At 41.7% G+C, this 23,664-nt stretch overlaps 2 protein-coding genes across 2 annotated transcripts; both read right to left on the minus strand.

Annotated features, from left to right (window-relative positions):
• Positions 1 to 716: 716 nt before the first annotated feature.
• On the minus strand, positions 717 to 12,393 carry pi4k2b (phosphatidylinositol 4-kinase type 2 beta). The gene is made up of 11 exons (XM_020084443.2): positions 11,868 to 12,393; positions 7,812 to 7,963; positions 7,203 to 7,283; positions 6,965 to 7,084; positions 6,665 to 6,796; positions 5,535 to 5,688; positions 5,151 to 5,212; positions 4,345 to 4,453; positions 2,806 to 2,939; positions 2,616 to 2,675; positions 717 to 2,033 (listed from the first exon to the last, which is right to left on the minus strand). Exons 1-11 carry the CDS (start codon positions 12,214 to 12,216, stop codon positions 1,860 to 1,862), a joined length of 1,527 nt encoding a protein of 508 aa, XP_019940002.2. The 5' UTR covers positions 12,217 to 12,393; the 3' UTR covers positions 717 to 1,859.
• Positions 12,394 to 15,788: 3,395 nt separating this feature from the next.
• Positions 15,789 to 17,882, minus strand: LOC109627490 (cysteine-rich protein 1). The gene is made up of 4 exons (XM_020084019.2): positions 17,684 to 17,882; positions 16,337 to 16,431; positions 16,166 to 16,220; positions 15,789 to 15,973 (listed from the first exon to the last, which is right to left on the minus strand). Exons 1-4 carry the CDS (start codon positions 17,724 to 17,726, stop codon positions 15,963 to 15,965), a joined length of 204 nt encoding a protein of 67 aa, XP_019939578.1. The 5' UTR covers positions 17,727 to 17,882; the 3' UTR covers positions 15,789 to 15,962.
• Positions 17,883 to 23,664: the final 5,782 nt, after the last annotated feature.

Below are 23,664 nucleotides of genomic sequence, written 5' to 3' on the forward strand. Positions count from 1 at the left end.
TCAATCTGTAGTAATCCATCAAGAAAGGATATTTCCTGTTTAGGTTTCATTTCCTGTTACTGTTTTCATGACTGCTGTTTGGGAAAAAGACAGAAAACAAGAAGATCAAGCTCTGATAAATTGTGTTGAGGATTTTTCAGTATTTTCTCACATTTTATAATCTAAACAATCGACAAATAAAAAATGTGATCGAAAGACCAATTTGAACTGAAAATAATTGATATTTGCAGCAATAGAATTTGCAGCAAGTTGGAAAAGACAAGTCAGGCTTGAAACTCATTCAGAGGGCACAGAAATCAGAAAACTTACTGCAATATTTTACAATCTTGATCAAGTTGGAGTTTAAATCCAACAGGAACACATTAACTATAGGTCTGTGTCATGTCTATATTCATGCGCAATACAAAGGGTAGAAACTGGTTGATCTGCATTTTAAATCAAGTTATTATTAGTTCACTTTGGCTTGAGGCATGACTACCACTATCATGAGTTAAATCATAAGTACAGGTTTAATGATCGTGTTACAGGCGTATGGAAACTCGAGTCACACCCTGAACACACCTTTGTCAAAACTGTTTGACGACAGTGAATCCTGTCAGCAAAAATATCACCTACCAAGTCATCATCCCATAATTACCACAACCTCCTCCAGTGTCGCCATGTTTGTTGTTGTCCAAACATCAATGGTGATCTGGACAAGTGGCCAAAACAAAGACTCAAATTTCCAAAACTTTATTTTTCATCTGTTAAACATACAGCTGTTCTCATACAATCATCGAGTTGGAATAAAAATTTCAAGATGCATACATAAGAAAACACAACGGCATCAAGCAAGTTTGAAATATCGTCCACTGTTTCGATTTTTTTCCCTCTTCATATCACGTGTAATAAAGTGGGGTGAAGGGTGCTGCCTGCCCCCCCATGCCAAGAGGTTCAACAAAAAGCTGCTTGTCAGCAATTAAATACATGTCAAACAACAAATACATTCATCCTTACGAGAATTTTTTTTAACAGCATTCACTCGTGTTGAAATGTTCAGGAGCAACAATCTGCGTAGAAACTGTAAAAAGATTACATTCAAGCAACGTGTTCATTCCTCCTCCTCCACATTGGATTTTCAAGTTTTGAAAGTGTTCTCTTAATGAGGCTTTTAAGCATTCCTTCCATTGAAACAGAGTTTGGCAGAAGTGAGACTTGAAGACACTGGGTGTGTGTGTGTGTTTCACGGATGTGGTTTTTGAAGACAAACACTGCGTAAAGGGCGGTTCAACCCGGAACTTAGTCAAACACTGAGCAGTGTAATTGTACGTCTATAGATCAGAAGGTAAGTCTACAAGGCAAAAGTAAATCTGGACTTTGTATCCTGGACCAGGAAGAACATAATCCATAAGAAAAAAACAACTGTGTGGAGAGGACCCTTTAAATTCCCAAACACTAGCAGACCACTGTAAGTGCTTGTTCTTTGGCCATTAGACCCACTGACTGATCTCGCAAGAGTCTCCAGTAGATACTTTGGGTGGGTTAAAGAAATCCTTTCTCTCTGCCATCTAACAATAAACATAGTCCACCTTTGTGGAAAAGCCGATTATCCAATCAGGTTACCATGGTAACCACAAAGAGCCCCAAGGTCTCTCGGAGACACCGGCATGCCAATCACCCCGGCCCCCTTGATTCCCTGTGCTCTATTCACAGGATGGAACCGTCCCGAGCCCAATTTCTTCACAAAGCATTACTATCATCACGTCTTCCTCTCATTATACTTCACTGTCCTTCCTTTCCAGTGTGATGTCCTCATCTTCGCCCTCATTTCATCCTTTGTCACATAAAAAGGTTCTCCTCACCTCCTTATCCCGTTCTGACTACCAAGAAGAGAAAAATGGCCGCTTGCAGTGGAAGGTTTGCGTGAAGGCGCTGCCCAGTGATGCCATACGCCCCTGGCCGCTTGAATGTCTGCGCTCCACCACCACGGGCGGCATCTTCACCAGCTGGTTGGGACTCTTCCCATCCTTCAGTGCCTGCGTCAGATTCAACACCTGGGAGCAAACGGGATTTAAACCAGAGAAACTGTGTGAATAACAGACCTGGTGTATTGGTGACGTTAAGCAACATAATGAAATCTGACACAATATCATTCAAAAGTAATCTCTCTCAGCTTTGTGTCATTTCCAAACAAAACATTTCAAAAACTAAATACAAATATTGTGTTTGACTCATTAAAAGACTAATGATTTTCTTTTAAATAACCTAATGCTTATTTTCACTACTAAATGATGATTTCTTTCAAAACCTTTTTTTCATGCATTGATTATAAAAATATTTGCTTTGATTTTCTGATTAATAACTTCAGCTTTAATGGGGACACAAGTAAGCATCTCTTAGTCGTGTGTTATGAGCTATAACACTCTGTGGTCATTTCACATTCATATATATTATAGCAAGAAGCAGAGATGTGAGGTGAAAGCTGGAGTAGAGGAGAGAAGCAGAACAGAAAGTGAAGTTGAGAGAATAGAGGTAGAGGTAGGGAAGAAGAGCAAAAAAAGAAAAAGGAAAGGACAGAGAGAGACCAACTGACAGGTACAGTGAAAAATAATCCGTTTCAAAATAAGACAACTCACCTGTCCCCTCATCACAGACATCTGTCTCTCAAACATGGTTTTGTCAAAACCTTTATCCGTCTGAAGACAAAGAAAATCAAATTATGTTTAGAGGTGTTGTTAAATTCAAAGATACCTTGCTGCTGGACAGTTTCCATGACTGTTAAAATTATCTAACGGACATAGAGGTTGGAGAAACGGGGGCCTGTACCTTGAACATCTCATAGAGGTCCTCACAGAGGTCTTGGACAAAGTTCATATCGGAGAGGCGGGACAACACCAGGTCTCTGGTCTCCTGAGAGAAGGCAACCCTCGCCTGGGGGAGGAGTGCCCACTGAAATGGGTCTGATAGAGGGAGATGGTGTAAGAGATTTCCATGAGCGCTGACTGCCCGACAAATAACCAGCTACTCATTAAAGTCCTGATCTGTTATGTACCTCAAGGTAACAGGCCTTTATGAGCTTTATTTCTAATTTCCTGTGTTTGATGAGTTAATTTGTCATATTTTAATTGAAGCCCTGTTTGCCCTGTGCAGTGTGTGCTCCACAAGCATACACGTGCATGCAGAGACGCTATGGTGACATGAGGTGAAATTAAGATAAGTCAAGTAAAGGACATCCACATGTTACTGTCAGTGCAGTAAAAAGCTAAAGGTCCATAAATACATCACAACACAGGTTTCATGCAGAAAAGAGAGAACTTTAACAGTTTTGTCCAAAGTCTGTCAATACGGCTGTTTGGAACTTTACCACTGCATCATAGAAATAGTTTTTTGCTGTCAGATACTTAGATTGACTTCAACAAATTCAGCTGTTTTCAGACATGAACTCCAGAGACTATCTGCTCTACCCTTTGGCCTTTCACATATGAAATCCGGGCTAACCCTAACCCAGTGAAAAATCTGTAGGAGGCAGGACATGACTTTAAATTCCTCTGTGGAGCTCATATGTTTTTTGTTTACAGCACATTGACACCTGCACAGGTTCATATCACCGAATCTCATAGTCTTTCCAAGTTAACATCTTTGTCAGTGTCTTCTCCTTGTAGGACAAGGTCTTTTCATAAGGATATGGTCTTTTCAATTTTACATCCATAGTGTATTAGAAAGATCATCAACGTGCCCACTTGGTGTGTCTCAGGACATAATACTGCTGTATTTTCACATGGGCTCCCTCTGACACTATCAGGGAGCTGACAGAAAAAACTAAAGAAAGACAAAATGTGGAGAATGTCCACAGCAACTCCAGACATTGAGTTCAGTGCATGTCTGAAAGCGACCTATATTTCTCTACATCATACATTTTATCCATCGTTTACATTTGTGGTTTATCCTGCCAATGAGTCCCTTTCTCCTGCTTATTAGAAACAAAGTGAATGTACCCTTTTATTTTTTTTGTTCCTAATCACCTGAATAATGATAATTTCCTACACAATTGATAACATGTAGTAAATGTTATCAATTGTGTAGGAAAAGTCAAAATGATATGCAGAAATTAAGATCATTTATTGCCTGTACAATTAATTTAAAAAATATGACTTTTATTACCATCATCATCGTTATTGAAAGAAATAATTTCATTAGATTGAGTTCAGTTAACTTGATGTGCATTTGCCATTTCTATCAAGATTTGATAAAAATCAATAAATGCTGTTTCCACCATGATTAGTAAGGATGTAGTGTTCATATAGACAATAAACAGAAGACAGAGGATGAATGAAAAGAAGTGAGGGAGAGATGAGACCAACATACAGGCTCGCCATTGGTCTGGGTGCTTAAAGGGGAAGGCCAGGCCGTTGTCGATCGCTGCGATCTTGATGCAAGAATCTGGACAGTTCTCTGTCTCTGGCAACTCTGCATCCTACAGGAGGGAGAGGGGAGGAGGACGGATATCAGAGAAGACATCACCGTTAAATGACAGAGTGATTGATTTTACCAAACCAGTCATTGATCCTGGTGCAAAGGGCTGATTAATTGGGCAGACAGATGACAACCATTGCTCATTTATCAATACGTGTCAAATCCCGACTGATGACAGATATTCAGAATGTGTTCTGGTTGTTCTAATCACTGAGGCACTGGTTTGTTCCAGACCTGTAATTTTCAAGCTACTGTCGTGAAGCTCCTCTTTCCTTTGTCATTTTGTCTGCAATAAGAATGGATTCAATCGGCAGCCACTCCCAGGTCAAATGAGTCTGCAGTAGGAACAGGTTTTCATCGGTTCCAATCTGCAGTGATGGCAACATGACACCCAGGTGAACTGACTAATTTGGTAAAATGGTGAGGTGAGAGACCACCTATGTTTTTCGGTTTGTTCTTTACAGAGAGGCAAACTCCTCTACTGGAAATGGTAAATGGGCAATTGCCTTTTCAAGCAGGTTTACCCACATTAAAAAAAACACATATACATGCTAATTTTGGTGTGAAAGAGGTGATAAGTGTGTGTCAATGGGAACAGAAACTAAAAATCATTCACCTTTCAGACCCAAAACATCTGCGCCGTGTCACCTAAAGAAAATGTACCAACATTTAAGAAGTGTGTGTGGCTTTAACTTCACCTTTTGTTCTTCTCCTTCTCCAGACTTCTCATACTTGATCAACCAGTTTTCGTCCCCTCGATCTATGCAAGACAAAGAAGAAATTGAAAAAAACGTGCTGAGTAAGTTTTCACACAGACATAAAGCTGGGGAGGGAGAGCATGTTGACAATTATTGGTTGCAAATACAACATACCACACACTAAATGTGTTTGTTAATGCACTGACAATAAATGGCTTCAGTGCAAAATAAGACGAAGAATAATTTCAGTAAAAGATGGCAAATGACTTTCTCAACATAAGTACAATAGTCACACTGAACAGGAACTAAGTTTGACAGATGACTTATCATGCATCATGTTCAGTAAACGCTGTGGTCATGAGTCAGCACAGACACACCCCTCACCTGTGTTCCTGATGACGTAGTCCAACACCACCAGCCGCTCAAACTGTGACTGCAGCTGCTTCCGGATGTTCTCCGGCAGCGGCTCTGCATCAAAGCGCCGCACCCAGTGGTCTGCTCCACGGTAACCCTCCACAAACAGCTGAAAGGAGCCCACCTGGAAACACACACACCCGAATCATCAAATATGCATAAACCACTGTACTGCAGTGTTCTGAAGGCTGTTTGTTTACTTGGCGATGCTTTGGTGTGGTGCAATGATGTCACATGTGAATCGGTGACATACTGTAAACAAAGCAAAATGTCAGCACTGCGTGACAGTTACAAACATGAAGCCAACTTCCTCATTGTTTTAACTACGTCTACCTTACACAAAGAGCTGCATCATTCAGAGAACTGCCTCAGCTGAGAAACTGGAGATTAGAAACTACAATTTGCACTAGAGGTGAGTACAGTACGTTATATAAGAGATAAGAATATCCATTCACTGGTGGAGTTTTTATGGAACACAACAGACTGCATGGCACAATTCCTTTTGCTGTCCTCTACCAGGGCAGCGTCAGCAGCTTTTCTCAGCCCTCCGCTCACTGAAACAATGACTCCTACACTTCATAATGTTGAGACAGTATACAGTCACAATACAGAGAAGAGTTGCCAGCCTGTGCATTTCCTAAACACCTAAAAGAAGGTGAAATTAAGGCTCATTTATGCTGCCTTCACATCCGTTTCAAATGCCTTCACCGTCACTGCCCACACAACTTCGATACATCCTTTATGATGGCATGGTTATTAAGCAATGCATCCACTACGGGGCAGTGCAGAGTCCAGAGTTTGGACAACAACAAACATGGCGACACTGGAGGAGGTTGTGGTAATTTTACACCATTGTAAAAATGTCTCCCTCTTGTCCTATGGTCATCTCGCTTGGAAAAGTAGTTATCCTGCCCCAAATGATTGCCAATGATACTGCTCAGTTTCATCGGTTTGTATGAGTATAAAGACAGACTAAATGAACTCAGAGTACGAACAGAAGTCTGTGTCTGAATATGTATCACATATAACGTAAGTTACATAGAAACGGACAAACAGAAGACTATGAGCTTTAAGACCCTGAAGGAAACGTTCTCTGTTACCTTGGGTGGCAGTCCCACTCTGTGGAAGCGTCGCCCCACCTTAGGGACCATCTCTAAGGCATACTTCTTCCCCCTGGACTTCGCCCTGTCGATGGCACTGTAATGGAATGTTTCGCTAGCCAGGTATACCACCTGAAATAAAAAGAAGATGCATTTGATTATCTACTACTGGATAATTTCACACCATTTTCATTGTAATACTCTCCTATCGGTTTTATGTCAGAATTAGCCTGAGCGTATGGTGACTTTAAAAAAACATTTAATTGCAATAACATATCGTGCACGCTCTCTGAGCCCCACCTTGGTTTTTGGCACCACACCCAGGCCGAGCTTGGTATCAACAAGTGAGGCGGCAGCCTCTGAGAGGTAACCCTGGTTAGGTAACAAGCAGCCTCGGCCAAAACAACACGGACAGCACAGCTAATGACACAGAGGAAAAAACAAAGAACGCCAACAAGACAGTAAGAAAATGATTGACTGGTTCATCCTGTTCCTGAGTTTAAATTGTTTACAGTCAAATAAATGTCAGTCAGTTTACCTTGTGAAAATATTTGGTCCATTTGGGGTTGAGGTGACCGTAAGGTTCCTCTGACTTTGGTTTGAAAACACCAATGATTTTCTGTTACAGGAAAATAACAAAAAAACAATAGTTAAGGCCATTTGTCAAACATTAGATGGGAAAATACTCTATAGAAATAGCAGAAATACTTTGATAAACACTGAAAGAACATGATGAAAGAGCCACAGCATCAAATGTAAAGTGACAGAGATGCTGCTGACAAGTTACAAATCAATGTCCGTTCCCTGTAGTGTATATTAAACTTGTTAATGTGATGCTAATCGTGCATGATTCCTATCTGTTATCGATGTGAGCATCACTGGCTGCATTAATCAGCGGATCTCTGCTGTAATTTCTTCTTCCTGTGATCTTTTCTAAACTTGTTACTTCTTCACTTCTTTCAGCTGTTAGATTCTACTTGAGATGCAGAACCACATCCCAGTAAACCAAGTGTATAAAGCTAGCACGCTTGAGAACCAGCAAGGTAACCCGAACTTGATTGATGAGTTGGATTTAAGGTGCAGTAAACGTCTCATTCCCTCAGCCTCCATGATATTTATCATTACTGTTCCTCTATCACAAACTCACCCCTTTTGGGTCCTTGACAAAGTAGCTCCCACTGGATCCCTGTGAAATTCTCTCTGGGAAGACGCCACTCTCGATCGCTTGTTCTGCCCTTTGGATAATATCAGCAAACTCGGGATCCTCTGGGAAATGGTTGAAGTCCCCGCTGCTGGTACCTGTAATGGGAAAACGATTATTAAGGTTATCAATCCGGCTGTGCCACAGTTCAAATAGAAATCGCTTGATACTGCAACAAGGCTCGGTTACAAAAAATAAGATATTTTGAGAACCTCTAAGCATGATGAAAAATAAAGTCAATAGAAATTCTGAATCATCAGCTTCACTGCTAAATTACAATGGGAAGAGTCATAAGAAACTCACTGCGAATATTCCTCATCTACATACTGCACACTGAAACATAAATGGTTATGATTTTGAATCATAATAGAAGAGCAGAAAACCGGGGAAAAGAAACATAAGGATACACCCCCAATCTAAGGCCATCCCATCACTACTATCTCATCTGAGTCAAAAAACAGAAAACATGGAAGTCTTTTCATATCAACTGAGCTAAGTTCCATGGTCATGGGAGGCTGGACCTGTTCCCAGCACGTACTGGGTGAGAGCCGGGGTGGAACCGGTGGCTCATCTGTCACACAAACACATTTAAGGGCAATTTAGGAAACTTCAATTCACCATAGCTGCATAACGAATGAAACCCTCACAGAGAACATGCAAACTCCACACAGAGAGGCCCCATCTGGTCAGTGGACTTAAACCAAAGATCCTCTTGCTGTGAGGAAACACAGCTAAACGAGAGACGCTGCCAATATTCAGAAAAATTGCATTTTCTACTGGCCCGCAGATCTACTAACAATTCTCTGGACGTGACTACTCTCCGATGAGTATGTGGTGCTAATTATTCCTGTGATGGAGGCATGGCCGTATGACATGACACATTCTACCTTCTCCTGCTCACAGAGTTCAGAACAGTGGGCTGACTGAGACGCCCCATATGCTCTGTATCAGTCACAGTGAAGTCACAGTGGGATGCAGGGGGAGATGAAAAAACAGGCACTGGGAGGAGGAGATGAAAGAATGGACAAAGGGACCGGGGGACAGTTAATGTGCCACTTGTCACAGAGAGATAAGGAGAAAACGATAGCTTTGAAGCTAATTCACTTGAAGAGGAGGTAGAGAGGCGCAAATTTAAAAAGAGTAAGGACAAAAGAGAAGGATGGAGATGCAAGTATCATATCAGTGATCTTGTCGTCATCGCTTTCTGATTGGATCTTTCTGGTCACAATAGCCTTCTCTGATCCATTAGGCTCCTATCACATGACCCTCTCCCGGAACAAAACCGGCATTAGCCTCTGCTACGAGTGCAAACCGCAGCATAGATAATCAACTACAAGTGTTGCTAACCCTGCTGTCTTTACTAACAGCTGTTATGCAGTTAAGTTCTGCATTTGACCCTGAGAAAACTGTTTACATGTATTGGACACAAGCTTTTATTTGAGCCAAAACGTTTAAGAGGACGGAGATCATTTCACTTTGAAAATCCTGTTTTTAAACAAAACATAGAAGTAGGGATGCAGCCTGTAGCTAGTTGGCACACTAAGTTTACATCTAGGGACACTTCACATTTATTGACCGTGATTTGAAGCATACGTAATGTGTGCGTGTGTGTGGGCTGGTCCTCACTTTCTGACCCACTTTTAATGGGCTGTTTGAAGGTTAAGACTTGGTTTTAGGGTTATAACTAGAATTAGGGTTAGGTAAGGCATTTAGTTTTGAAGGTTACGGTTAGGGTAAGGGGCTAGGAAATGCATTATGCCAATGAATGTCCTCACTAAGATAGATGTACAAATGTGTGTGTATGTGTATAAAGGCAGATAACAAAATATTTCAATATTTTAACTGCATCATTTAATTGAGTTTATTCAGCAGCCGTGCCTGATGAAAGATGTCTGAATGCACTGGTTTGTAAAATTGTTGGAAGTCTATGATAATGTCATTGTGTAGTGTAACCACAGGAAAAGAGAAATGACTCTCTGTTTCTGCCTTTTCACTATTCTCAGAGTCAAATCAAATGCAACCCCCCCATCCCCTCTTCCCTGCACTGGACTGCAGATTGTTTGTGTGTCTGTTTGCACGGTGGCCTCATCCATATTAAATGTGCGTCGCTCAGGGCCCTTGGTCAGTTAATTGGCCCGAGTGCAGCTCCCTCAGAGCTCAGGGGACCTGCTGACCTGTAGTGCACAGAGGGTGTCACACGTCACAACACTGTGCTCTGAAAAGGGGTTACTGCAAATGTCACTTTAAATTCAAGTGATTACAAGCACATGTCCTTATTTCATGGGTGACATGCAAAACACTTGAAAAAAATCTTGTGTTCTATGTTTACACAGTTATGTGATGCGCCACTGTGTTTGAATGTATGCGTATCAATCAGGATGAAAATGTTTAAACAATGCTTGATGCTTCTAGCAAATACGGACTCTGGTAAGAAGGTTTGACAAGCGGGGGAAAAGTTAAAGGCAGCTTAGAGTTGCATGAATGCATGATATTTTAACACTGACCTGTAAAACCTCACATCACGTTTGGGTCATTTTCCGTGACACATGCTTGGTACAATTTAAATGCCACTATTTGCAATGGAAATTGGAATGGACTTCTTGTGTCCTACAGAGTGTCACAGCACGATAGCTCAGCATATTGTGTGTGAGTCCTACTTTGTAATGCAAACTGTGTTGTAATTCTAGATCCGAGTACAATTATTCAAAAGGGGACCACAGGAAATGGGACACTAACACCTGCATTTTCAGTCTCAGTCTCGTCAGTGTCTACCTGGTGGCCTAGATATGTGTCCCTGATAGAACAACAGATCTTCACAGAGAAAGACACAGACTGATAGGAGTAAAAAGAGAAGGACACAAATGCTAAAAAAGTATGCTGCGGGGGATCATAAAAAAGGTGGGTGGTATGAGGGGGAGTGGTGTTAAATGTAATTAGCAGTGAAGTGCCGCTTCCATGGTGACTAGATCACCTCTTCTTTGTTTTCCCTTTCATCAACCTTTTCTTTTATGTAGTCCAGGACAAACCCAGGGCTGTAAATGATGTGAGTGGCAAGAGATAAGCAACACAAACAACACATAGGCAGTGAAATAGATGATGTTAGCCTTGTTTTTGTAGCAGAGTCCTCAGCTGAACAGAGGAAGACACAGGTACTGGTGATGATACAGGAAACTGAACAATGAAATTTATACAATAATAAGTATAATCAATTGGGCCATTTACAACAGGGACACTTTAAAATTAGTTGCACTATTAACTGTACTCGTGGCTGGACTGTTAAAGGTCGCAAGGTTTAGGTTTTGGGTCATATCAGCCACATGTGATAACAAGCAGCAATCACATCAGCTGACTGGAGGACACACAGACATGGAACAGAGCTCAACTCAATGCAAACAAAAGAGAAATACCTTGGATGTGACGTGAATGTTATACAAGCCATCCATACACTCATGTGACTTTGAAGGCATTTGTCTTGTGTTCGCATTGAGATGAGCTCTGTGGGAAACACTAGAGCGAACCCGTCTAACTCTAACACTTACCTTAACCTAAAACATGTCTTCACCTTAAAATGTAATTATTTACATTATAGGGACTTGCTTTTTGTCCCCATAAGGAAGACAAGTCCCCATAATGTGAGTTTATGAGTCATTTTAGGGGGACATTTCATCTCTGTGGGTTGTATTTGTCAATTTTACAAAATATTCACTTCAAGCACTGGTCAATTAATATTATATTATGGGAACAACTAGATTATTTAGCAAAAAAGCATTGATTTCTTCACTTTTTGGTTGATATGAAATGTACCCCTGATTACAGAATGACCTGCAGGTAACATGACATCGTTTTGAACACGTTGCACTGTTGTTATCTCTACATCTCCCGTGAGCCGCTGCTGTTCTGCACTGAGCTATAATAAAACATGTGGGCTGCTGACCTGACTATACTCATCCACCACTACTTGAGTTAATACGATTTCCAGAGTCCTTGATCCGCAGAACTTACCTGGCGAGGCCAAGGTGTCTTTATCCGACGACGAGCTGTGCCTGTTCCGCCTGCTGCGCTTCTCCCTCTCCCCCCGCGGAGACGACGAGCCTCCCGCTAAGCACGGCAGCAGCAGCGCCTCTTCTCCGGAGCCGTCCGTCTCCAGCTCGGTCAGGACGCTCTCGCACGAGTCCGACATACGAACGGCGACCCCGGGGTTCAACGCGAGTCCCAAGCCCGCCCGGCTCCTGTCAAACAAAACCCCAGGAGAGTCCGAGGAGAGAAAGTTGGACTCCGGCAGCGACACCGCTGCCTCCCCGGCGTCCAGCCCGCTGCTCTCTGTCTCTGTCGGGTCGCATTCGGACATCATTGTCCCTCTGGTCTGACACAGTTTCAGTGAATCACACCCGGGTCCCCTCACAGCTCCATCTCCCAGCGGCTCGGGTCCAGATGATCTGCTAGGAAACGGCCGCTCTCGCTGACAGACACAGAAACGTCCACATAATCCTGCTTCCTGCTCGGTCCAGTGCGCATGCGCAGCAATACAGACACCGGTTGGCCGAAGATGCGTTCAAGGACTCACTCGGAAGTGCGGACTTCCAAGTTTTAATACGTCAATAATTTCTCGCCCGGCAAAATCAACTCCCAGACACAGGGTGGCGAGGCGAGGAGGTTTTATGAGCATGTATCTAAACTCTTGTTATTTTAGTTCATGCCCCCCCCCCTTTTGGAGGTCCAGTGTGTGAAGGTTTGAAATGTAGAATCACCTGAATACACTGAACCTTGTGTCTTGACATCACTCACTGTCTGTTATCTCCCTTTCAAATGCTTGACAAGCTTTGTATTGTGTTGAATATATGTGCCCTCTGAGTGTTTTGTGTGGATTTTGTGTATGTGATGAAAGAAATATTATGCACTGAATAAGTATAGCTAAGCTTAAGGCCGTAAAACAAAATAGACCATTCATTTTGCATTCCACATACACAAAGGCCAACACGGATATAGGCTTGCTGTAGGTCAATTGAGAAAAACTGGTTCTTATGGTTTAGCCAGTCAGTCAATTAAAGATTCAGTGTGTAAGATTTAGGTGAAAGAGATCTATTGGCAGATACTGAATATAAAATCATCCTCATGATGTTTTCACAAGTGTTTCATCAAAATTGTACAAAGTTTTGCTTTCTTTACCCTAGGATAGCCCCTTTATATTTAAATACTTTATATTTACATCTGGAGCAGGTCCTCTGAGGCCACCATGTTTTTAACATGAGTCCAGACTGGACAAACTTAAAACATTTTGAGTTTTTCTCACAACTGAAGTCTACCACAGGTTCTCTTACATGTTTGGAAGGGGAGGGTGAGGTGAGTGGTACTCAGCAGCAACTTGCAATTTCACCACTAGATATTACTAAATTATACACACTTTACCTTGTTGTACCTAAAACAAATTGACCATATGTATGATTTCATTATAATAACCGAGACAACACTTAAATGAATAAGGGCTATAAGTGTATATTCTGGTCAGTCCACTGCAAAGCAGGTTCCCCAAACTTACTCTGCATAGGGCCCCCAGATATACAGAGCCTGCCCTGGTTGTCTCTTTTATAAGTTACATTACATAATAACCAAACAGTTCACAAAACCCAAAGCTTCATTTATAAACAAACATTTGTTAACCAAGCCTGTACTACCGTGAGTCTGGATCTAATTCAGCTTCATTCAGTAGCTCAGTCCATGGAGACTCGGCTTGGGAACTGAAGGGTGGCCAGTTGAAGTCCAGCATGGACCAATGTATGGAATGTGGACTGGTAGCTGGAGAGGTGCCAGAGCAAGGCACTAAACCCCCAAATTGCTCGCAGGGCACTCCTCCGGGGCTTCCTATCGCTCCACCATCTCTCTCCACATTGTATGTCTATGAGCCCTTTATGTGTGTGCGGTTGTGTTTCGGGTAAAAATGCATGTAAAAAAAAAATGAGTGAAAAAAGACTCTCCCCTTGAGGGATTAATAAAGTATCTCTAATACAACTGCAGTATGAGCTCATGAACAGGACACAGTTTGTCTTTGCTATAAGTGTTTTATAGCAAAGACTTTCCAAAAGTTGTGTTTTAAAATTTAAGAATTAAAATAGAGATGCTGTGTTACACAGAAATCACGTTAATTTTGATATTTAAGTCATTTTTACACAAAAAATGGAGGAAGTACACTAATGCATTCACTGTCTCATGTTTGTGTTTGCCCCGCATTGATATGTAGCAGTTGTGTATCTTTGTGGCCACTAGGGGACGACAGTGACTCAGAAATCAAAAATGTTGAGTCCCACTTCCAGCAGATTTTCTCTGGACTTTATTAATTTTTGTTTCTAGTAGTACCACTTACTCACCATATTAACTTCCTCATCAAGTGTCATCACTCTTCACATTTATAATAATAATAATAATGATAATTCCTTGTCCTCCCACTGGCAGTCTCTGACATTAAGGTTGAGATCACAAAATTAGTCTTTTTCTAGTGTGATAAGATAATGATCAATTTTACTTGGATCCATTTTTTTCAGTTTGAACCTGAGGTAGATTATTGAAGGTTGAAGAACCTCTTCCTTAACTTTGCCAGGCTTAATGCTGTAATATTCCATGGCTCTGCTTTACTTTCCCCCTTTCTCTCATCCTAACTCCCATGCATAATGGTCTCTCTCTCTTTTCTCTCTATTCTCTCAGTGGCCCTCAATCACCAAGTGGTCTGTGCAGCACCACACTCTCCCCCCTTTACCCTCAGCCTCTCCACCACCTATATACCTCGGCCCCCTCGCCACCACCCCGGCACTCTAATAAGGGAGTAACTGAAACACATGCAAATGAGCAGTCAGCCAGCTGGTATCACAGCAGCCATGTGATCTATCAAGGTAGGGGGTTAGGGGGTGAAGGAGACAGGGGTGGGGGGAGGGATGGAGGGGGAGTGCACGCAGGGATGGAGCAAGGATGGAGGAGGAGGGATCTTGGGGGCTTGAGAGGGAGATGGACAGGTTGAAAGACGCTCCGTAGAAACGCAGGCATCCCCCCTGCTCTTTGCTGGATGTTAAAATAATCCAATCAGGCCTCTCTCCCGTTGTCCGTCAGCATCTCTCTCCATATTGTTTCTGCCTCAGCCTCCTTCACCTGTTATTTCTATAACCCTCCAACCTTCAAGGACAAACACCTGAACTGTCACTCATGTGACACATGACACTTAACAGGGAAGCACATCAGCATGTCTCTCACCTTCTCTATGCATGTGTGTGTGTCTGTCTGTGTGTGCATGTGTGCATGTGTGCATGTGTGTGTCAAACCTATGTACTTCACCCACTACTGGATGACAAGCCCCTGCAGCAGTCAAGGTACACTGCAGACATATCCACTGCATGTGTGTGTGAATACTTGTTCAGATATCTTTGTGAGGACCATTCAGAGCCCACAACCTACACAGTGGGGACATTTTGACTGGTCCTCACTTTCTGACCCACTTTTAATGGCCTGTTTGAGGGTTAAGACTTGGTTTTAGGGTTAGACTTAGTTTAAATTGGGGGTAGGCATTTAGTTGTGATGGTTAAGGTTAGGGTAAGGGGCTACGGAATGCATTATACAAATGAGTGTCCTCACTAAGATACAAACTTGTATTTGTGTGTGTGCATTTGTAGTACCCATTCCAGCAGATTCTGCTGGCATGAGATCTGGTTCAGGCTGCCAACAGCAACCACCCAGATCCATTCCTGCTTCCTTCCTTCTCTCTCCCCCCCTTGATAGATTGTTGAGGTAGAAAGGGTGGAGCCCTACAGCTCTTTTTTTGGGGGGGTGTTCATGTGTGTTTGGCTGATTGGAGTTTATGTTGGTGCATGAGTGACAACATCCAAATATGAGCTTGTAATTTCCTTTTTGCAAACTTTTGCAACATTTAAAGATTTCTACATGCAAGCTTATTAGATGATTTAATAAAAGTAAACAATCACACACTCATGGCATGAAGTGGTCATAACACATAACAAATACTTAATTTTGTGGATGCATAATGGATAGTCAACATATTGATGTCTGTCCATCATCTGGTTCCTGTGGGGGGGGTGCACCTTGCCACAGCGACACCAGTCACCTGTTACCTGTCAAGAGAGATGCACAGGGAGAGATGGGATTCAGAAATTGGGTGTGTGTGAGATTTAGGCTTAGGCATTAGTTGTGACGGTTAGGGTAAGGGGCTAGGGAATGCATTGTCAATGAGTGTCCTCAGAACTATAGAGAGACGTGTGTGTGTGTGTGTGAATCTGTATTTGTATGTATTCATCAGGCAGTACCTCTTGGACCAAACTTCTTCAGGTAGCAGTGTGAACAGTACGGCTTCTCGTCATACTGAAACACAATCAGCAGGACACATTTACTGCATCATACATTTATTTGTTTGTCCTATTTATGTATTCACTCGCTTTTTGTTTTCATTATTTCCCTCATTCATTGTCCTCGTATACCTCAGCATGTTGTCCAGCTGTGAGCTGTCTGTTGCACTTTTGACACTTCAGACACAGAGGGTGGTAGTCCCTCCCTAGGGACCTCTTTTTCTCACCTGGACCAAAAAAAAGATGAAGGCTGCGTTAATGAGAGGCAGGCTGGGATGTTATTTTTTATTATCTATCAGTCAAACAGTCAGAGGAATTTCCCTTTGTACACATATGTAAAATTTTAACTCTTGATTATTTGTTACACTGAGTTAAATGAGGATAATTTACATCGAAGAAATACGACGTGTGTGATTCAGGTGTCTGGTTCAGAATCTAAAAACTGTTACTCTCTTCAGCGCATATAGGCCAGAGAGTGTGGCGTTGAAGAAAAAGAGGTAAGTAGGCCAGGTCACATCGGAGAATTTGAACTTAGCTGGCACTCAAGTAGGAAAGCAAACCTCGCGGTAATTGCGTTGAATTGAATAGTTGGTTTGAGTTTTATAAAGCTAACAACAAAGACATGTGGGAGTGTGGGAGAGAGGACTTGACAAAAAACGAGAGACTGAAGGTGAGGAAGCCCAGAGAGCAGCATACATGCACATTTGGTTGGACCCACATCCTGTTGTTTTCATGGATGTGTGCATCTGTGTGTGTGCGTGTGGTTGGAAGAGAAGCTGAAAGCAAAAAAAGAGACTTTTTTATCTCCAATTAACACCCCACATTTAAGCACACATCAAAATGGATAGCATCAGCCTTTTACAAAGCAGATATTTCAAGATGTCAGCAGCAAAAGCAGGTGTAAATAAGCATGTGTGCAATGGTTTGGATCTGTTTAGTTGTATTTCATCGCGTTAGGGCATACTACCATTTTGTGTACTATGGTACATATTTTTGTTCTATGGTTGGCAGGTTAAGGAGTCCATTGGAAGGAATGTTGATCTGAATCAGGGAGGTGGAGCCAGGATTTTTTCTTTAACATTGCAAGATATGGCTTTTTTTCTACATTTCCGTTGATTTCTCAGTGAATAATTAATGGATCTTGATGGGGAAAAAATGTCTAGGGGACTGATACTGATGAGTGTACAATTCTTGTGAATTTGAATGTGGTTTCATAAAGGGACTGGGTCTTGACCATCGATTAAGTTTTCCCCAGTTTTTTACTTTTCATTTATACCATAAGCATTTTTGTATAAAATATTCTTATTTGCACTTTTTCTTATATAACTGAGACAATATATATATATATATATATATATATATATATATATACATTGAGAGAAGGCAAAAAAGAGAGTAAAATAAAGAACTTTGTGACATAAAATCTGAAACAGACAGCAGAAGACAAACTAAAGTGAAAAAATTTGAGGTCTCACTCACCAAAGTAGACAGGTTTTCCACAGATTGGACAGTAGCCTACCATGATAGCATATAATTATTGATCAGACAGTGTGTATGTGTGTGCAAAAGCTATAGTGAGAAAATCTCCTGAGAGAGTGTGTGCGAACTGACAATTGACAGGAAAACGGTTAAACAGCAGATACGTCAGAGTCTTGTAAAGTCAAAACCAGGATGTGGTGAGTGACAGGAAGAGAGAGAAATATGATTTAAGTTTAAGTAAATACTATCATCGGTGGGGAATAAAACAGGAGACAGGCAGCATCTCTAATCAAGACTTTTTAATAAGATGTATAACTGATATAAAGTCGTCATTTCATGGTCAGTTTTATATTTGCGTTCATCTGATGCTCTGTAGACCCAGCCTTGAACCAGTAGAGAGAGCGAGAGAATAAGAAAGACAAAGGGGTGAGGAGAGACGGGACAAAAACCAGCTGTCAGCAGCTCAAGTTCCCAACTATCTCCTCTTCTTCCCTGCTCTTTTCACCCTGTTTTCTAGATTAAAAACAAGGAGTGCCTCTGAATTGAAACGAGAAACCGGACACTTGTGCCTTTCTTTCCTTCTGTTTGTCGATCCTCTCTCTCTTTCTCTCTCTCTCTCTGTCTCTCTTTTCCGTGTCACATATTCACACACATGCACGCCCCCGCTCATTGACTCACATGGACACACACCCAATTACACACACACTAAAAGGCTGTTCTTCTCCTCAGTGACATCACATAAAGAGGCTGCACCCAGAGAGCACAGGGAGAGGCAGGGTGAGGCTGGGTTGGATGGGGGACTGACAGGGGGGGAAGCAGGGGTTTGTGTGTGTGTGTGTGTGTGGGTGTGGAGGCAGCTACCCCCTCGGGATATGAGATAGAAGCAGACCTGGGGAGGGACTGGGGTGAGGAGAGATGAGCGAGACAAGGATGGAGACAGTAGCGAGCCTCAGCTCAGCTGGGACAAAGAAGATGAACTCTGATGAACTTCGCGAAGAGAACAAGGCCGCTGAAGTCACTGTGGAAGACAGGCTAACGTCTGTGTGGTTCCATCCCTATCACTGTTAGTGGGACTCACTTCTGCCTCATTAATGACTGAAACACACGACCACTTGCATAAACTCAGGAAAGTATTGAGGTGAAAGAAATAGCTGGAGTCAGATGATACAAACATTTTACTTCAGGAAATATTAGCAACTGACCTTAAAGCAGAACATTCTTCGAGAGCCAAACTAAATTATTGAATAAGTATATCACACTGGCCCTTCCTATACGATGGGAGGAACTGTTTCTCTTTGCCAGGTGTCTTATTTGATAGGAGTCTGATGCATTAGCAAAGGCTCTGCCATGATGATCGAAAAGACCCCATTAGTGCATGTGAGTGTCTACATTATTGTTTCCTAACATCTCTGTTTCTCCCATCAGACTACAACACTGCAGTGATTCCAAACTTCTCTGTTTGAAAGACTTTAAACCTCCAGAGTAATGTGGATGCCCAGCTTGTCCGTAGCAGAGTTGATGCATTTTAATGCGAAATAATATTAGTATGGATATTAGCTATGTTGTGGATTGCCAGGTAGTGTAGGCACATCAGTTTATTCCATAATAAACACAGGTTAGCCAATATGTTTCATGACGAATTTTGTGGCCTGTATATCCAGGTGGCATAAGCTTTTATCCTTGTTGGATAGGGAATCGGTAATTTTACATTAGAAAGCAAAAAGAGAGCTGAGACACTTGCTTGGATGGATGGACAGAGTAGCGGGAGGGATGGATAGATACATAGATATAAATAAAGTGTAAATTGATAATGGAAAAAAATCAATGTACTTTATATAGCTATAGATATACATAAACACACATTGACATGCATGCTTCTGTGTGTTGTGTTGTCAAATTACATTTTCACAGCCCTAACACATCACAACATCTGCATATGATTTCTGTTCTGATGAACTTCAGAGGCCCATGAAATATATGAAGTATTTCATCATTTGCATACGCGCCAGCATCCCTCTCTTGTGTTTCATGCTTTGCAGAGGAATGGAATACCAAGTAGCTATTTCATCTGACCAGCCGTCCCTGCAGGATAACCTATCATGTCTCTCCATCAGCATTCTTTGTGTGTGGACAGTGCTGGGAGAGTTACAACCTGAGGCCCATATATGCATGCCCATCTGACAATGTTTTTTGATGCAAATGATGATGTTGGGATTTTAATAGAACAGAAAGTGAATATGCTTGGACACAAAAAACAGAAATTTGTTTAACCATCATCACAGTGAATAGTTTGAAGAAGAGGAGGTTTTCAACAGGTTGCATTTGAGGAAAAACAGAGCAGAAACAGAGAAAAAATGGTCAAATTAAATCAGAAAAAGGGAGCGGAGCACAGAGAAATGGAGGCAAAGGGATTGTGAAATAGAGAGAGAAAGGAACCAAGAAGAGAAGAAGAGAGGGGGCGTTAAAACCACTTTTCCCAGCGGATCTTTTGGTGAGGCTGCGTTGAAGAAACTGCCAAAACTCTTTGACACACACATTCCCGCACATAGTATACATTCACTTCCAGCAAGTCACATGAGATACAGCAACATAAAGAATATTTGTGTGTGTGTGGACAGGATTTAAGTAACCTTCAGTGAGTGGTGGAAACAGGACAGAGAGAGAAACACTGGCTCCTCTGGTGGGTTGGCTCTGGACGAGGCCAAACCCTCTGACGCCGGCTTTGAGAACTGTGTGCAGGGGCGGAGGAGGAAGGGGGTGAGGCGCAGGAAAGAAAACGGCTGGAAGGATTCCCTCTTCCCACACATAAATGCACCCTTGATCACATGTGTGTACACATGAACGCACACTCACACACAAAGAGCGAAGAGAGGCCTTTGGATGCATTCCTTTTTTCCCCCACACACAAACACACACACACCCACTCGTCGTCACGTTTCAGTTCTTGGCATCCTCCTCTCTTCTCCGAGCCCAGAATATGACATGGCATTTGGGGTTACATCTCAGCTGCATACACACAATCAGCCTCGCAGTACAAGACATATGGCAAACAAAATCAAGCAGCATTTCAAACATTTGACTGATGAAGACAACAAAAGAGCCCCTTGGTGTTTTTGCCTGATGATACCTTGTGCACAGAAGAAATTTTCTGCTTTCCTCAGATATTTTCATTTGTATCTTTCACAATAACTTTTCCTTGCCTCCTCTAAATCATCATATTGCCATAAAACAGCAAACAGCTTAAGCTTTTCCAAACAAGCCAAGAAAACAAATATCTCACCCTGTACTGTTATAAAGCCATTCTGGTGCTCAGTTGGATCAGCTGGATTGATATTTTGGTGAGATCCGCACCATGGTGTGGCGATTCATTTCTGGGGTTTGTTTTTCCACAAATGTGAAGGCCATTCTGGAGTCAGACCATATAAAGGCTATAATCCTCTATTCAGTGGATGGAAAAGTCAGGAAAATAAGTCCTTGTTTTTCTCTATTAATCTGGAAAAGCCTATAAATCCCCTTATACCTCTATGTGGTGATATGATTAAGGCATGGGGACTATTACTGCATGATTAGCGACTATGAGTGGCTGGGTCAGTTAGATTCCATTTGTTGTTTTGTTTGAAGTGTGCATAAAACCAATAAAGGGGTGTATTCTGTGTGTGCACGCAGAACTTTTGAAATAACACACAAGCAACAGATACCGACACAATGCCGTGCTATAAATATCAACTTCTAAAGCTGCTCAACAAAAGAGGGTAAAGAGATTTGCAGTATATGTTTGACCATGTCTGTTAGTAAGGACTGAAAAATATCAACAATTATTCAATAGATGGCCATGACATTTTGTACGGGCTTTGTACGGGTCCCTTCAGGATGAATTGTGATGATTCTGATCCTGACTTTTCCTCTTGTGCCACCAAAGCTTTTAATGCCAAGGATATTATGTTTTCACCCTTGTACTTTGTTGTAGGCAAGATTACATAAAATAGCTGAATAGATTTTCATGAAATTTGGTGGAAGGATGTGGTATGCATCAAGGAAGAGCCTGTTAAATTTTGGTGCAGATACAGATCAAGCGGTGGTTTAGGGAATCAATTTAAAGGGAACTGTTGACCTTGGTGGAAGTATGCACTCTACTGGGGGCCACTCTAGTTTAAAATGTTTTCATTATTAGGTAGATTGCCATGAACTTTAGTAAATATAGTGCCATCTGCAGGTCATTAATTTGGTGTAATATCTCAACATCTACCAAACAGATTGGCATACATTTTGGTTTGGACATTCATTATACTTCATGATCAATTACAATAATATAATTAGATTCCATTTTTAGGTCCTTCATCTAGTCAAGTTTCTAATCAGTGAAATGCCTGAAATTACATTCCCATCGACCTCAGCTGTACTCTCTGTTTAGTGTTAATCAGTAAAGTTACCATTCTTACACACTTAACTATAATGCTGAACATGGTCAATAATATACCTGGCAAACGTCTGCATTTGCTCAAAGTCGATACTGCCATTGACCCTTATCACCAAAAGCTCTCTTGACATCTTATTCAGTATCTTCTACGTGTGTGGCACCACGTGTGGCACCGCTTCTTCATCCTGAGATATTTGTTTTCTATTTGCTTTTTATTTTTGCGTGTTAAAATTTGCCTTGTCACGCCCACTCGCTCGTGATGAATCCTGCAGAGGATCTCCTGCTGTGTTCTCACATCGGCTCATTCGAACACAATCCCAAATTTTTTCTAGGGGTTCACATTTGTGTTCATACATACAGCCCTGTCCGGAGATTATCCTTGGTTCAGTGCATGTCTGAAAGAAACCTTAATCTGGTTTTAACATGACACATTAAGGACATTTCCGCACTGTTATAAATGATTTGAAAATGTTTTTTTAATTCAATTTGGGCCCCTGGATCGTCTGTCTTATGCTTTACTGCCAAACATTGTTCAAATCCAGAAAACTGCATGTTAGATTTAAGTTTTCAAAAAATGAGTCAGACTGAATTTGCAGGGAAATTGAATAAAATGGTTCACAAGACATCTTGAATATTTCCTTTTGATTTAATGATGAAACTTTAAGAACATGTCTTCCTTGGGTTTGATTTAGGTTAGATTTCCCTCAGTGTTAACCTTGTATACCTTCAGTGAGGGCTTGGAACAAGCTTGTACATGCAGTTCTACTGTGTGGCATAAGACGATTTCGACAACCTGAAGGCTACTCAAGAGGAAACAAAAAGGGAAAGCGCATGTTTAAGGGGATGATGATTATACACGATTTCAAACTTGCAATGCTGAACCTCAGTCAGCCCACACTCATTCACTCAGCAGGGTTCTGGGTGTATAGCTCTCGGTTCTCGAGGCTGGTCCCACCTATTGTTTCGATCTGCTGGGGGAAAGAGTGAGGCAGGCAGAAGGAAAGAACCTAATGTGTTGCTTCTTGCCTGTGCATTCTTGGCATAGCTCTTTGCCCTTTTCATTTTTTTACTGTGATTTTTTTTCTCCCTCGCTTTAATAGTGAAGCCAAGGGTCCACAGCCAGCCAAGTCCCACCGCTCCAGTCTGGCTAAGCCACAGAAAGCTTGGCTTCCTCCTCTCTCTGCTTTCTCTCTCTCTCATTCTCCATGTATGAATACAGTGTGCGTCCCTCTCACTTTCTCTTTGTATCTTTCTTTGTGTTGCCTTACATGTCTCTCGCAGTTGTTTCTTTCCTGTCCATTTTGTTTTTTGCATCTGTCTGCATTGGTCAATCTGCCTCTTTGTCTCAATTCTTATTTTTTGACTTGTCCTCTCTACTTCCCTGCCTGTCAGTCTGTCACAGCCAGCAGATTTCTTCTTCTCAGATGTTCATGTTCCTGTTTAATCTTCTTTTCATCTTTTTACATGTTAATAGACAAGTCATGAACATTTTTTATTTTTTTGCATCGAACTTTGCAAGTAGATCAACAAATTTCTACCTCTCTGATTATTGTGAATGCCTTTA

This window comes from Paralichthys olivaceus, chromosome 8 (assembly GCF_024713975.1).
Source record: "Paralichthys olivaceus isolate ysfri-2021 chromosome 8, ASM2471397v2, whole genome shotgun sequence".
Taxonomy (NCBI): domain Eukaryota; kingdom Metazoa; phylum Chordata; class Actinopteri; order Pleuronectiformes; family Paralichthyidae; genus Paralichthys; species Paralichthys olivaceus.